The sequence below is a fragment of the Acomys russatus genome, chromosome 10 (genome assembly GCF_903995435.1).
Source record: "Acomys russatus chromosome 10, mAcoRus1.1, whole genome shotgun sequence".
NCBI lineage: Eukaryota > Metazoa > Chordata > Mammalia > Rodentia > Muridae > Acomys > Acomys russatus.
Window position 1 is genome coordinate 50,511,969 of NC_067146.1, and position 15,119 is coordinate 50,527,087.

Genomic DNA, 15,119 nt, shown 5'->3' on the forward strand with positions numbered 1-15,119 from the left:
CCGTTTTCAGTTGGAATTATTTATATCAGTGGTCTTGTTATGTTACTTCATTTTTAAAGACTTACTTATTTTCATTTTGTATGCATGAGTGTTTTGCTTGCATGCATGTATGAATGAATGCGCACCACTTGCATGTCTGGTGCCCACTGAGGCCAGAAGAGACCACTGGTTCCCCTGGAACTGGAGCGGCAGACGATTGTGAGCCACCACGCGGCTGCTGGGAACCTAACCTTGGCCCTCTGGCAAGCACTGCTCTCAACCACTGACTCATCTCTCCAGCCCTTGAGGCAATTTCTCGGAATATCCTATGGTATTAATGGCCTAATAATTACTTTAAAAAATAATAAAACAGGTGTGGTGGCACATGCCTTTAATTCTAGCATTCAGAAGGCAGAGGCAGGCAGGTCTCTGTGAGTTCGAGGCCAGCGTGGTCTACAAAGTGAGTCCAGGACAGCCAAGGCTACACAGAGAAACCTTGTCTCGAAAAAACAAAACAAAAAACAACCCCTCCCAAGTTTTACTAACATAATTTTATGAATTCAGGATATTTTCTTTCACAATTAAAATGTACAGGGCACTGTGATTCCCTATATATATTCCCTATGGCATTTGTGTTACTACTGACACAACAGTGTTTTAGGAGTTTCTTTTTTTGTGACAGGGTCTCACTATGTACTTCTGCTTGGCTGTTCTAATACTCACTATGTAGATCAGGCTGACCTCAAACACAGACTTTTACCTGCTTCTGCCTCCCAAGTACTGGAATTAAAGGTGTACACCACTTTGCTGGGCCCAAGATTCTTCTGGAATCATATTTTACTTAGAAAATCATTAAATTTTTTTTTTTTTTTTTTTTAAAATTCTCTTACAAAAAATTCTATTCAAAAAGAGGACATGAAGTTGGGAGAGAGATGTGTTAGAGAGAACCTGTGGGGGAAGCTTGAGGGGAAGACAGTGGGTTGGAGATCTAACAAAGATATACCATATACATGTATCTAAATAAATATATAAATAAAAAATACAAGTCCTATTGAAACCTTGTTCTTTTTAATGGGATAGCTCTCTCAATCCCTTTGTAGGGGGTAGATTCTGCCTAACGGCGGTCCCACAATTAGACCTGTGACACAAGCAAGATCTGTTGCTCCTCCGAGAGCCTCATGATCACTGTCAGTAAAGCGTTGTCTCTGAGGGGTGCTGAAGGAACGTGGGAGTGTGCTCCTAGGCGTAGCTGTAACCCGTGACACATGCCTCCATCCGTAGAGTAATCCAGCAGTACGCCTTCCTTCCGGCAGACGGGCCGATGGCAAGAGGTCATGTTGTTCTCACTGCCGATGCGTCCCCAGTACTGCAGGAATCTAAATGCAAGTACATATTCTCTGTCAGAAGGACAGACCAGAGCAGAGATGCCACTCAAGTCCTGAGTGACAGCCTCCACACCCGTTCATCACTCTGGTGTCAACTTGTCAAGTTGTGGTAGGAATGAGAAAAACATGACTTACTTTGCACCTCTGAGATCTAAGTCCTGAGTAATAGCTTGTCTCACAGTGGACCCTCCAAAATAGAGCGCAGTGTTTTCGGCAAGAATCCCACACTCGGTACATGTACTGCCGCCTTCTAAGGACATCCATAGGTCAGGTTTGATTCCTTCACTGTCGAAGCGCTCCTTCAGGAAAGTCTGGGGGTGGGGGAGGCCAGCGGGATGTGGTTAAAGGTACCAGCTCCAGGTAGAAACCGTGGTACTCTACCCAATAAAGTCGCTTGGACTTAAACACAATAGAACTGATTTCAGTGCTTTGTTTTGTTTTTTAAAAGATATGTTTGAGAACCAACAGGTTACTTTCATAATTTTACTATCTACCATACATCGAAGATAATTTAAACTGCTTAAATAAAATTTAATAATTAGACTTTTATTTTTTTTTAGACTATAAGATGTAGACTTTCATTCTAACACACACTAATATGCAGATTCAAGGTCAAAAGTTTCAGTATCTTTTTAGTATAATGCTAATAACTGCAAAATCAGAGTAATTTAAATAATGGCTAGCAAGAATCATGAGACAATCTTCTTCCTGTTTAAAGAAATAATTCAGCTATCCTAGAAACATGACATCTAAAACCAAACACAAAAACAATATTTTTTAATTCACAGACCCTTATTCCCAGAAAATTTATAATATCCAGAGAAGAGAAGTGACATAAGCTTATCTTATGATGAGGAAACACAGAGTTGCAATTGCAGTTAAAAACAACCTCTGTGTCTCTACCCTTATATACCTATGTCTATCGACATTTCCCCAGTTCTTTAGGAGAGTTCTGTCTTGGGCAGTTCAGTGATTTAAACAAGCCATTTCCTCACATTAGAGCACAGTCGGCCCTATAATTAGAGGCATGCAAGCACATGCCCGCCTGACGCTGCTTCACTAATGGTGAGAAAATGAATACGGTCTTTATAAATGAACGTTCGTATGTAAGAACACGAGCCAGAAGGGATGCACGGCTATTGGTGCACGCTCTCATTAGGAGACTGAGCTGGAGTTCATGACTCAGGCTTGGATGGCTTCTTATCTGAGACATATTAATGAAATCTGAATATTCACACAAGGCTTTAGGCCTTTTCGCAATGTCTTCAAATTTTATTTTCGATATTTTCTAGGCTCCAAGTAAGTGTGCTTTTTTGGGGGTGTGTGTGTTGGGGGGGAACGACACAATCGCCTATTCAGCCCGGCCCAGAACTCACTGTATAGTCCACGATTGCCGATGGGAGCTGCAGTGTCTGGCAGCTGTACTGTTTCAGTGGAGGCATTTTTTTTTTTATGTTATTAAATGGTGTAGTGTTCTACTGTGTTCAGAAATGATGCCACTGACTTTGCATATTGAATATAGTAAATGTAACAACTACCGTGTCAACAGTAGTTAATAAGTTAACAATAGAGTTACCTGGAAAAAAGTTCAAGCACTATTTAAGCATGTTTGAAAGATTGGCTTTTTGGGGCTATCTATCATATTTGCTTCATTTAATAAGAATAATAGTCTCTTTCTCCTTTGTACCAATTGTAAAAGTAGGATCTCAAGGAAGGCAATTACTGACTTTAAACTGAATGGTTTTTGTTTTATAAAGAAAAAAAAGCAGGACATAGTGGCACATGTCTTTAAATCCCAGCACCTAAGAAACAGAGTCAAGCATACTTCTATGAGTTTGAGGATAACCTAGTTTACATGGCCAGTTTAGGCTAACCTGGGCTACACAGTGAGACAGAACAGGGAGGAGCAGCAGAAGAGAAGGGTAGAGACAGGCAAACAGGGACAGAGACACATAGCCTTGCTGCAGAACACAGTCTCACGTATAGACACTGGTCATAGCGCGCCTGTGAGTGGCAGGCTCAACAGTACCTTCAGAGTGTGCGTTAAGTAGCAGTTTGGGCCCGAGTACCCCGGATCACAGATGCACTGTTCCTTCAGGCAGTCTCCGTGGCCTCGGCAGTTGTCTAGGCATTCAGGGCCAAGGTAGAAATTGTCGATCGCCCACTGCACATCTGAGTACTTCTGGTAGAACCTAAATCTTACAGGACTGTTGGCAAAAGCGAAGGAATGAAAAACACATAAAGTATTCAGAAATATATATACACATATATTCACATATATGTAAAAAATATTCAATGCTTATGAGAAAAAAACCACCTAAGGTATCTGCCTGGATGAACTGAGTTAATAAAAATGTACTCTGACCACTTCCAATTTCTAGTGATAGAGCTGTGCAGCTGCTTTCAACTCAGTTCTCTAGAAATTTGTAAAACAAAGAAAAACTGGTTGGGGCTTTTTCAAACAAAGGATTATTTTACAGTGCCACCTGTAATCGTAAGTCAGATTCCTTTTTCTTGTTTTTAAAATTAAATTGTAGGGTTGGTATACGGAGTGGTGTGCTTCATCGTGGCCCCTTCACGCCTGCACCCCTTACACTCTGTTCTCATCACTGTCCTTCTCGTGTTCCCTTCCGCCTCCGGATATTTTCTTCTCTTCTTCTGGTTACTCAGTTCCTGTTGTAATATTACCTGTATTCCAGTACCTTCAACACGCCACATTTTCTTTAGAACCCCTCCCTCCCCATGACGGTCTCCTTTCTAGTCATGCGATCCTTTCTTCACACATGCATGCATGCAAAGTTTTAAATCTAGGCCCTGCAGACAGAAGAGAACTTGCAGTGTTTGGCGTAGTTTGCTTATCATAATGGTTTCCAGTTGCATCGTGTTTCCTGCAAATGTCGTGATCTTTGTAGCTGCATAACATTTCATTGTGTGTGTGTGGCACATTAAAGTATTTGTTTACTATTTTATGTACAGATGTGTTTTGCATGCATGTATGTCTGTGCACAAAGTGTGTGAATTACTTGCAGAGGCCAGAAGAGAGGTCAGTGGGGATTCTTGGTTACTATGCACAGGGCCTGCATCTCTAAGCAGGGTTTGCAAGGATCGCTGTGGTATGTGGTTGCAGCATTCTCTTATTATATAGCCTCGGGTGGTATAATGGGCCATACGGTAGTTTTCAATGTCTTAAGGAATCTTCATACTGAGGTCATTGTGTCTGTGAAGTTTACACTCCCTACAGCAATAAATATTACTTCCTAAACTTGGTGTTGGTCCTCTCCATCTACCACATGAGTTCTGAGGATGGGATTCGGATCCCCAGGCTTCGTGGCCCCTCACCTGTCTTCATTTGCTGTCTTGATGCCATTTTGGTTGGGGTGACATGGAATCTCAAAACAGTCTTAGTTAATGTTTTCCTGATGGCAGAGGATATTGAACAGTTCCCCCCCCCCCCCAAGTATTTATTGACTGTGTTTCTTTTTCTGAGAACTGTCTTTTCAATTCATTGGCCCATTTATTGACTGGATAAACACAACGAACTGAGCTTCAGTGATTGTGGGAGCCTTTAGATTGACCAATTACACTTCTGAAATTGTACAGAAGATGAGCTTTATGACAGAGTCTTGTTAGCATGCACCCAGCCGTCAGGCATTTACGAAACAGCAACTTCTCAATTCCTTGAAGATTATCAATATTCTCACAGTAACTATGGTAATTAGAAAATAATTTTGAAAGGGTTATATTAAAGGAAAATTCTCAGAGATTTTTAATTTCATCACTGTTCTTTTCTGTCTTCTGGGTTAAAAAAAAACCCCACCAGGCTCTAATTAACCTTATATTAAAATAAGCCATACAATTCTGGTTTAAAAATGCAAAGTGTGTTGAATAGCTTTCCAGGTGATGTAACGGTTCCACGTCTCATTCTATGTGGTGAGTACACGGGTTACACAACAGTAACAAGTGCTTCATCAGAACAAGTGCTGTTTGCACACTGTGTAAGTTATATAGAATATATACACCGTGATAACACACAACACACACACACACACACACACACACACACACACACACACACACACATGAGGAAGAGATACACGCAGAGACAGAGGAGGCAGGCAGAGAGAGAAGCATGAGAGCACACAGGTGGTGGATTCCCAGCATGCATTTCACCCCAGATGACTCACTAAGATGATCACATCTTACTATAGGTTCACAAATTACTAAGTGACGTAGGAATGGGCTAAGTGTACCAGTGGGATGCAAGGAGCTTCTTGTTCTGGCTGAGAAACAACCCCCTCTCCCACTGGACACAAGTAAGGAAATACTGTGGTCCAGTTTTCTGGGAGGCATCTTATATCCAAGAGGGGACCATCCATCTTCAAGCTAACAGTATCACCAGTGGCATTGACAGAGGGATAATGGGCAAGAAAGCAAGGCAAAGGTGTCTTTGAAATAATTTAAAAATACATAGTTTATCATTATTCTATTTATTTATTTGTGTGCATGTGTGTGAGCATGTGCATGTACACACATGTACAAGCATGCATGCCAGGGTGTGGATGTGTGGTCTCAGGGACCTAACTCTGGTCACCAGGTTTGACAAAGGGTCCTTATTTACTGGGCCATTTTACTGAGTCTTAAAGTCATTATTAGATATGCAAACCAACCAGCCTTGGAGTCTACTCATCTTCACATTTTTAAAATTATAAATGTACTTTTAAAAAAAGTTTTAATTTTCATTATGCCTATATGTATACATTGTGTATGGAGTTTGTGCATGTGAGGTGCAGTGCCAGTACAGGCTAGAAAAAGGTGTCAGATCCTCTGTACCTGGAGCTACAGTGGGTAGTGAGCCACCCAATGTGGGTGCTGGGAGCCAAACCCAGGTTTGCTGCGGAGCTGTCCATGTTATTAACGGCTGAGCTGTCTCTCAAGCCCCTGGATGTTTCATTTTTAATTGAGCCACCGTAGACTTTTTTTTTCTCCCCTAACCTGCTACTGAAAACATCACACTTTTATCCTCCTAGCATATTAACTGCCTAAGCTCTTCTGGTCCACTCCAGGAAACTGATGATGCTGTCTATAGGAGTGGCCAGGCTATAAGTGTACAGCACGCCCTGTTCCACCAGAAGCCTTTTTACTTAGCTAGACTTTACTGTTAATTTAGTAGAAGCATGCTTGTCATTTTGTTTAATGCACTTCTTGTCTTAATTTTACAGTAAAATGAGGCTGGGGAGATGGCTCAGCGGTTAAGAACATTGCTTGTTCCAGCAGAGAACCAGAGAACCCGAGTTTGATCCCCAGTGTCCGCATGGCTCCTCACAAGGATCTGTAACCCCGGTTTCAGTGGATGCAATCTTTCAGAAATCCAGGGGGAAAAAAACCATTGTACAGTAAGATGATAAATCTTTGGAATCACCTTAACTTATCCGCAGCCTTTGCAGAGCTTGGTTAAATCCATGCTCCTGGCCAGTTATGTTTCACAGCAAGTACAGAACATAATGCTTCTGTGACAGGAGAAAAGTAAGACCTCCAAGCCATCATATTGCACATGGCATGAAGGTAGGAGCTGTGCAACCAGCAGGGGTGGGGATTTGCTTCCTGCTCTACTGGACTACAGTCTACAAGGCCAGTAAGGTAGGTAGTGTGTCTTTGCACTGGCTCCAAGGTCATCACTGTTGCTCTAAGCATCTTTGACAGCACTGTGGTTGAGAGCAGAGAAGGACCTGACAGGCCATTGGGTAAGGACCAGATCCTCCAAGTCTGAGGATTACAACATGTTCATCATGGTAGCCACCAATTAGGGACCCTAGCGTCAGGGAGGAAGCAGGTATTTTACCCACAATTATATGTAAATTAAGACCTGATAGCAGTACCCATAGCTGCCTCCTGGGTGCTTGCAGCCGTGCTTTATTTTAATTTTCCACTTACTTTCCTACTAAGCTTTCAGGAAGTGGGTAGGTGATCCTTTTCCACCCTTTAGTAGGAAAGAACACAGATGGCTGGGAGATGCTTCCAGCGCATTTTGGATCAGCAGGTAAGCACTGAGGGACCAGGTAATTCCAGCTCACACCGAAGTCAGTAGAATACTGCACATGAATTTGATTCTGGGAAATTTTTTCAGACACTTTGCATCCAACAGAGATCTAATGAACAGAAAATGAAGATTGTCAAGGCATTACAAAACCATATTACACATTTCAGCTCCAAAAATTGGCAGTGACAAAGGAACAGATCCCTTGATATTCACCAGCCTGTGATTCCAAGGTCATTGTTTGTTTTGCTGATGGACAGGGGACACTGGCATGGTTGTCCAAGGTGACAAACTGTAGAAAGTGCCAAGTATATTGTGTAAGGACGTGGGAGAGGAGCTGAGACCATGCCTCTGCCACGCTGGCTGGTTTCCTTGGAAGGCCTGGGCCCACTCTTACAAATTGTTTTGCTAATGGTCTGGCACTTACGTTTGGCAGAGCCGCTGACCAAGAAGGATTGCTAACAGCCTTACTAATCTTACTGTTTTGTCATACAATTTATAACTCTCAATAAATCACTTTCACCGACAAGCAAGATGCAGTGGAGTGATAATGGAAGCACTGCGCTTTAATGTGGCGACAGCCATACTGTGCCAGCTCTGTGGACGCAGAGGGGTTCAGGTAGACAGAAAACAGCAGAATAAATCCTGGCCAAGATGTTACCCAAAGCTCTTCTTGGCATGAATTCTAATCGTACTGTTATACGCTATAATTTTTGTTCTACAGAAAAATCCTAATGAGCCTTTAGAAAAAGTAGAAGTAATCATTATGGCTTTACTCTCATAAGGAAACAACTTACCTTTTGGTTTTTTTTTTCAGACAGGGTATCACTATGTAGCCTTAGCTGGTCTGGAACTTACTATATAGATCAAGCTAGCCTTGAATTCACAGAGAGTCGCTTCTGCCTCTGCCTCCTGAGTGCCTAGATTAAAGGTTAACACCACTACACCCAGCCATCTTATTTTTTATATAGTGATTTAACTTGTAAGTTGCAATCAGTATCTTACATTTTTTTTCTAATTTTTTTCTTTTTATTAATTTATTCTTGTTACATCTCAGTGTTTATCCCATCCCTTGTATCCTCCCATTCCCCCCCCCCCCATTTTCCCATTATTCCCCTCCCCTATGACTGTGACTGAGGGGGATTACCTCCCCCTGTATATTCTCATAGGGTATCAAGTCTCTTCTTGGCAACCTGCTGTCCTTCCTCTGAGTGCCACCAGGTCTCCCCCTCCAGGGGGCATGGTCAAATGTGAGGCACCAGAGTACATGAGAAAGTCATATCACACTCTCCACTCAACTGTGGAGAATATTCTGATCATTGGCTAGATCTGGGAAGGGGTTTAAAGTTTACCTCCTGTATTGTCCTTGGCTGGTGCCTTAGTTTGAGCGGGACCCCTGGGCCCAAATCTGCCTATCATAATGTTCTACTTGTAGGTTTCTAGGACCCTCTGTATCCTTTTATTTTGCTATTCTCCCATGCGTCTCTCATTTAGAGTCCCAATAGGATGCCCTCCCCTCTGTCCCAGTTTCCTGATCTCAAACTGTACTATAAAGCAATAGTAATTAAAACAGCATGATACTGGCACAGCAACAGGCTGGTTGATCAGTGGAATCGAATCGAAGACCCAGAGATGAATCCACACACATATGGTCACTTGATTTTTGACAAAGAAGCCAAATCCATTCAATGGAAAAAGGATAGCATCTTCAACAAATGGTGCTGGTCTAACTGGAGGTCTATGTATAAAAAAATGAAACTGGACCCATATTTGTCACCTTGCACAAAACTCAAATCCAAGTGGATTAAAGACCTCAACATAAAACCAGACACACTAAGTCACTTAGAGGAAAAAGTGGGGAAGAGCCTGGAACATATTGGCACAGGAGACAACTTCCTGAACAGAACACCAACGGCTCAGGCCTTAATGTCAACCATTAATAAATGGGACCTCATGAGGCTGAGAAGCTTCTGTAAGGCAGGAGACACTGTCAAGAGAACAAAGCGACAGCCTACAGACTGGGAAAAAATCTTCACCAACCCTACATCTGACAAAGGTCTAATATCCAAAATATATAAAGAACTCAAGAAATTAAACACCACCAAACTGAATAACCCAATTGAGAAATGGGACTTGGAACTAAACAGAATTCTCAACAGAGGAGTATCAAATGGCTGAGAAACACTTAAAGAAATGCTCAACCTCCTTAGTCATCAGTATCTTACATTTTTAAATCAACATTTTGTTCTGTAAGTATATAATTCTGATTGTAAATATATGCTTTTATGCAAATTTCAAAATTTTACCTTGAAATAGTATAGAAGTACAATGTTTTTAATCATTAAGCAGTATTTAGTTGAGTTATATGTTACCTCAATGCTAAGTTGTATCTTTTCAAGTATATATTAAGTCAATGAAACATTAGACGACCTTTATCTTTACAGTGGTCCCAATTAGTTAGATTTCTAACACATGGTTATTTATATAATTGAGACCACAATAATTTCACCTTGAATTGCATGATCCAGTTTTCTGTGGGAGTCAGGTCATGGGTCACTGCATACACCTCTCGTCCATCGTGGCTGCCACAGATCATGACACCATCAGGGGAGTCACAGAATCTTTCTACTGCACAGTCATCATGGAACAGCCAATTCTCATTCACTTAAAAAAAAAAAAGGACAAAATATTTGGGTGACAGACTTAGCAAGAACTTAAAGCAATACACATGTTAGCCAAGTCCTAGAATTAAGCAGAAATTGCTTTTACATATAATATGTCACATAAAATAAACACTAGTATAAACATATTTTATAACATGGATATTAGAATAACTGATAGGGACCCAGTGCATTTTTTTGAGGGGTGGGATGGTTAAGACAAGCTCTCACTCTGCTCAGGCTGGCTTCAAACTCCGGACTTATCCTCCTATCAGTCTCTTGAGTGTTAGATTACAAGCTTATACTATCATCTAACTCCTCAATGGATTTTAAAATAAAATGTCCGTCCACCCATCCTTCCTTTCTTTTTTAAAAATATTTTTTATTAATTCATTATTATTACATCTCAATAGTTATCCCATCCCTTGTATCCTCCCATTCCTCCCTCCCTCCCACTTTCTCCTTACTCCTCTCCCCTGTGACTGTGACTGAGGGGGACCTCCTCCCCTGTATATGCTCATAGGGTATCAAGTCTCTTCTTGGTAGCCTGCTATCCTTCCTCTGAGTGCCACCAGGCCTCCCCATCCAGAGGATGTGGTCAAATATGGGGCACCAGAGTTCGTGTGAAAGTCATACCCCATTCTCCACTCAGCTGTGGAGAACGTCCTGTCCATTTGCTAGATCTGGGTAAGGGTTCGATGTTTACCCATCCTTCCTTTCATCCTTCTGTCCATCCATCCATCCTTCTATCCATCCATCTATCCATCCTTCCTTCCATCTCTCCATCATCTACCTATGGTTTTTGGAGATAAGGTTTCATTTTATAGCCAAGTCTGTCCTGGGATAAATCATGTAGCCCAGAGTGTCCTCACACTCATTCTGATCCTCCTGTCTCTGCCTTCTGAGTGTTGAGATTAAAGGTGGAAGCCACCATGTTCAGCTTAATACTATATCATTAACTATAGGTACTGTGTTATCAAAAGATCATTAGAATTTATTCAGCACACATAATAGAACTATTGTAGGCGAGTCCCTGTTTCCTTCTTCCCCAGACCCTGCTCATCCACTCTAATTGGATGAACAAATGATTTTGGAGGCCCAGCTAGTATTTGAAATAAATTAAGCTCTGCATTGTATAGTTTGCCATAAGACTACATTTGGATCCTAAAATGTTAGGTTTTACTTAACAAAAACTAAGGTGTAATGTAAAGAGATTATTTAGGAAACAGGTTAAAATGGGCATGGTGGTATGTATGTACTGTAATCCCAGCATCTTGAAGGTAGAGGCTACAGGATCAAGAGGCTAACCGTGGCTATATAGCAAGTTTGAGCTACCTGGGCTACATAAGACTGCTTCAGTAACACAAAACATCAGCAAAAAAGAAACTCTGTAGCACATGCCTATAATCCCAGCACTCGGGAGGCAGAGGCAGGCAGATCTCTGTGAGTTCAAGGCCAGCCTGGTCTACAAAGGAAGTCCAGGGCAGCCAAGGCTACACAGAGAAACCCTGTCTCAAAAAACCAAAACCAAAAACATCACCTTGGTTATCTCTGAAATGCCACGTTTACCACACCAATGTTCTTTATACTTGAATATTTAGGTATGGATATTTAAGCATTCTGAAAACTATTTTAAAAATAATTTCAACCTTTCTAAACTAGAGCAACAGTACCTTTGAGGAAACATACTGAGCAAAAAACTATAAAGATGGAGTAAATTTGGAAGTCTCTTTAAGTACTTTAAGAAGCAGGATTATGAATTATTAGTGTTTAATCTGTTTTGCATCCCTATCTTTCCACCCAAACATACAAATGCACATATGAATGCTTATATATACATAGATACCTATCTCCTTCAGTTCCGTCCATCTGTCTGTCTGTCTGTCTATCTATCTATCTATCTATCATCTCTATTTTAGTCAGTCTATTATTGATGTTGGCTTATAATTCTCTATGTTTTCCAGACTAGCTTTGAGCTTGAGTACATCCTGCCTCAGCCTCCTGGGTGTTGTGGCTGCAGGTCTTGCGTATTATGCCCAGTGGGAAGTGGTAATTTTATATTGTATTTGTTACCTAGTAAAGTTACAAATATAACTAATGTAAGTTGCATCTGGTTGGTGATATACTTTGATCTCATAGGTCCAACTTGCAAAGCTTCCTAATTGGACCCACTCTACGATGGAGACACATAGGCACAACTACAGGGTTGGGGCAGGCATGCATGCAGCAGAGGCAGAGGTCATTCTATTATCTGAGGGATTTGGAGTCACAGATACAGTGCCCAGAATCAATGTGAACCAACATTGAAATTCCAGTGAGATTCAAAGCCAGTTCCCTACGGGCACCCTTTGTTTGATGGCAGAGCACTGCAGTCCTTATGAGAGGATCATCAGAGTCCTCTGGACTCTCAGAAGCTGCTTTTGGAGGAGATGTTCCAGTTTCTAGAAATGCCTCCGTGCAACACGGGCAGGCGCTGGAAAGTATAAAAGTATGTTCTTCAACCACTTATCACCAGTCAGGGCCAGACTAAACCAGCACACACACACACACACACACACACACACACACACACACACACACACACACACACGGTTTAGATAGGCTTTTATTACTAAATTATTCTGGTTATAAATTTACTTATATAAACTATTACACAGGGAAAAACTGAGGAGCAAAGTTCTGAGTCAGATCTAAGAAAGCAACTCTCATAATAACTTCCTCTTCTTCCCCTTCCTCCTTGCCTCTTCTTCCTCCATCTCTTCTTTTTTCTTGCCTCTTCCTCCCTTTCCTTCTCCCCCATTTTCTTATTTCTCCTCCCTCTTCTTCTTCCTTCTCTCGTTCCTCTTCCACTGTTTTGTTTTTGAAGCAGTGTGTCTTTGTATCTCAGACCTGTCTCAAACCACAACCCTCCAGCCCAGCCTCCTGAGTGGACGGACTGCAGGTGCACCACCACGCCCAGCGAGGCCTCAGTGACCTTAGGAAATAACAGCACTTGGTAAAGATGAGGACACTTTAAGCCTTTTCCATTTGCCAAGGTGGATTTCATTATTATTTGCAGTGACACACGATATCCTAACAAATAAAATAACACTATTTAGCCTAAATATTCACCAATAGCAAATTATAAAGAATAACAAAGTTTAAAATTACCAAAAATTTATCTTCTTAGACACTTAAGGACAGGAAAAACAAAAACAACACCCCGCATTCAATTCTAAAGGAAGAAAAAAGCAAGCTACAAAATACATGTAATTTGAGATCTCAGCTTTGCTAAAATATTTTTTAAGGCATGTAAAGCACTAAGATAATATTAAAAATGCTCATATTAGTTATTCCCTGGGTGATTCTAATTTTCATCCTCATGATTTTCTGTATTTTATCAATTTCTTAACTTGAACATAATTTATTGCTTTTACAAAAAAAAATCACTAATTCAGTATTTTAAGTTATTAAAATTCCTTAAATTAAGTTTTCCACTAGGTACATCATTTATCTGGAAAGTTGTCATTATTGTAAAATTGGCCCCATGACCTTTGTGTCTGTGTGTGTGTGTGTGAGTGAGAGAGAGAGAGAGAGAGAGAGAGAGAGAGAGAGAGAGAGAGAGAGAGAGAGAGAGAGAGAGAGAAGGAGGAGGAGGAAGAGACAGAGAGACAGAGAGATTAGAGCTAAACAGGATGAGACACAGCATCTTGCTGTCTGAGTGGCTGTTGTAACTGCTGGGTGGACTTACAGTGTGAGGCGGTGACAGACACTTAAACATCACTGGCTTAATCTGACCACACTGTGTTTTATGTACTGCAGCCAACGCGCGTGGGATGGCAACGTCACAGGCTTAATATAGGCACCACCTTAGACTTATCATGTTATAAAATGAAAAGTGCTCGGGTGAGACTGGTGTGCAGTCCCCATGGCTTGCCAGTGTCACGGAACTATCCCTGCTGAGGAGGAAGGAGAAGCAGCAAGTGGAAGCTGAAGGATAAATGCCACAGCGCGTGTGCATGACTTGTAGAAAACACAATGCTCTCTGCCTTTAACAAAGAAACCAGGAGGAAGAGGCAGGGGCATCACTGTGAGTTTGAGGTCAGCCTGGTAAATTCTAGAACAGCATGAACTACAGAGTAAGACCCTAACCCAAACACCGCCAGCAACAAGAGGCCAGGAAATGTTGTTTTCCATCCAAAGTAGAAAACAAGAGACATAGAAATACTGACCCCCTTACCCCCCAGTTTTTCTGTCAATAAACTGCTATTTATTAAAACACATATCTGGCTTAGAATGACAGTAAAGATGAGAGACAATAACGGGAAGGTTGCCAGAGACAAAAGAATGCTGCTGCTCTCTGTTTTGACATCATTGGGACACCTGGAGAGGACCCCATTTCACGTGGGACAAACCCCCCTACACAAGCAACTGCATTTCAGTGTAGTGTTGTCCAGCGTTCATGAGCAAATCACCTGAAGTTTTGTCCTCCATGAACAGATCAAAAGCAATTCTCCCAACGGGGCCAGCATCTGCGGGCGAACGCTCATGCTGGGGCACAGGGGCACTGCTGAATGTGTCCAGCATGACTGTCCTCTGGTCGGCAGAGCCTGAGATGAGGACGTTGTCAATGGCCCAGTCGTTCTGGTCCAGGCCATCGTGTCGTGGCTGCCACCAGCGGAAGCGAGTAGCGATCTCTTTAGCATCTGGGGGTAGGAGGATATTCACGAATCTAACAGAAAACAATGAAGGTGGGAAAAATGTTCGTTAAATACTTCCTAGGAGGAGAAGATCTGAAACAGTAGTAAGATACTGTATGTCCTAGGGCAGTGAAGTGTGTGTGTAGTTACACATGCAAAATTGCATGTTGGCAAATGGAGGCGAGCGGTCACTGAGTCAGTGTTGAGTGTCTTCTTCAATTGATCTCCACTTTCTTTCTTGAGACAGGGTCCCTCACAGCCCTTGGAGTTCACTGATTGGCTGGCTGGCTATGGAGCTCCGAGAATCCTATCTACCTCTGCTGAGGTTACAGGTGGACACAACCAGACCTGACTTGAAATGGATACCAGGGTTTCAACTCAG

The 15,119-nt window shown here is 41.8% G+C and overlaps 1 protein-coding gene across 1 annotated transcript in view; it reads right to left on the reverse strand.

Annotated features, from left to right (window-relative positions):
* Reln (reelin) overlaps positions 1–15,119 on the reverse strand; it is a 448,260-nt gene that overhangs the window by 23,604 nt on the left and 409,537 nt on the right. The window contains exons 50-55 of the mRNA XM_051152119.1: positions 14,513–14,769; positions 9,908–10,062; positions 7,296–7,510; positions 3,394–3,571; positions 1,500–1,675; positions 1,249–1,355 (exon numbers count right to left, since the gene is read on the reverse strand). Of these exons, the coding sequence (XP_051008076.1) occupies positions 1,249–1,355; positions 1,500–1,675; positions 3,394–3,571; positions 7,296–7,510; positions 9,908–10,062; positions 14,513–14,769 (1,088 nt within the window). The remainder of the gene's footprint in view (positions 1–1,248; positions 1,356–1,499; positions 1,676–3,393; positions 3,572–7,295; positions 7,511–9,907; positions 10,063–14,512; positions 14,770–15,119) is intronic.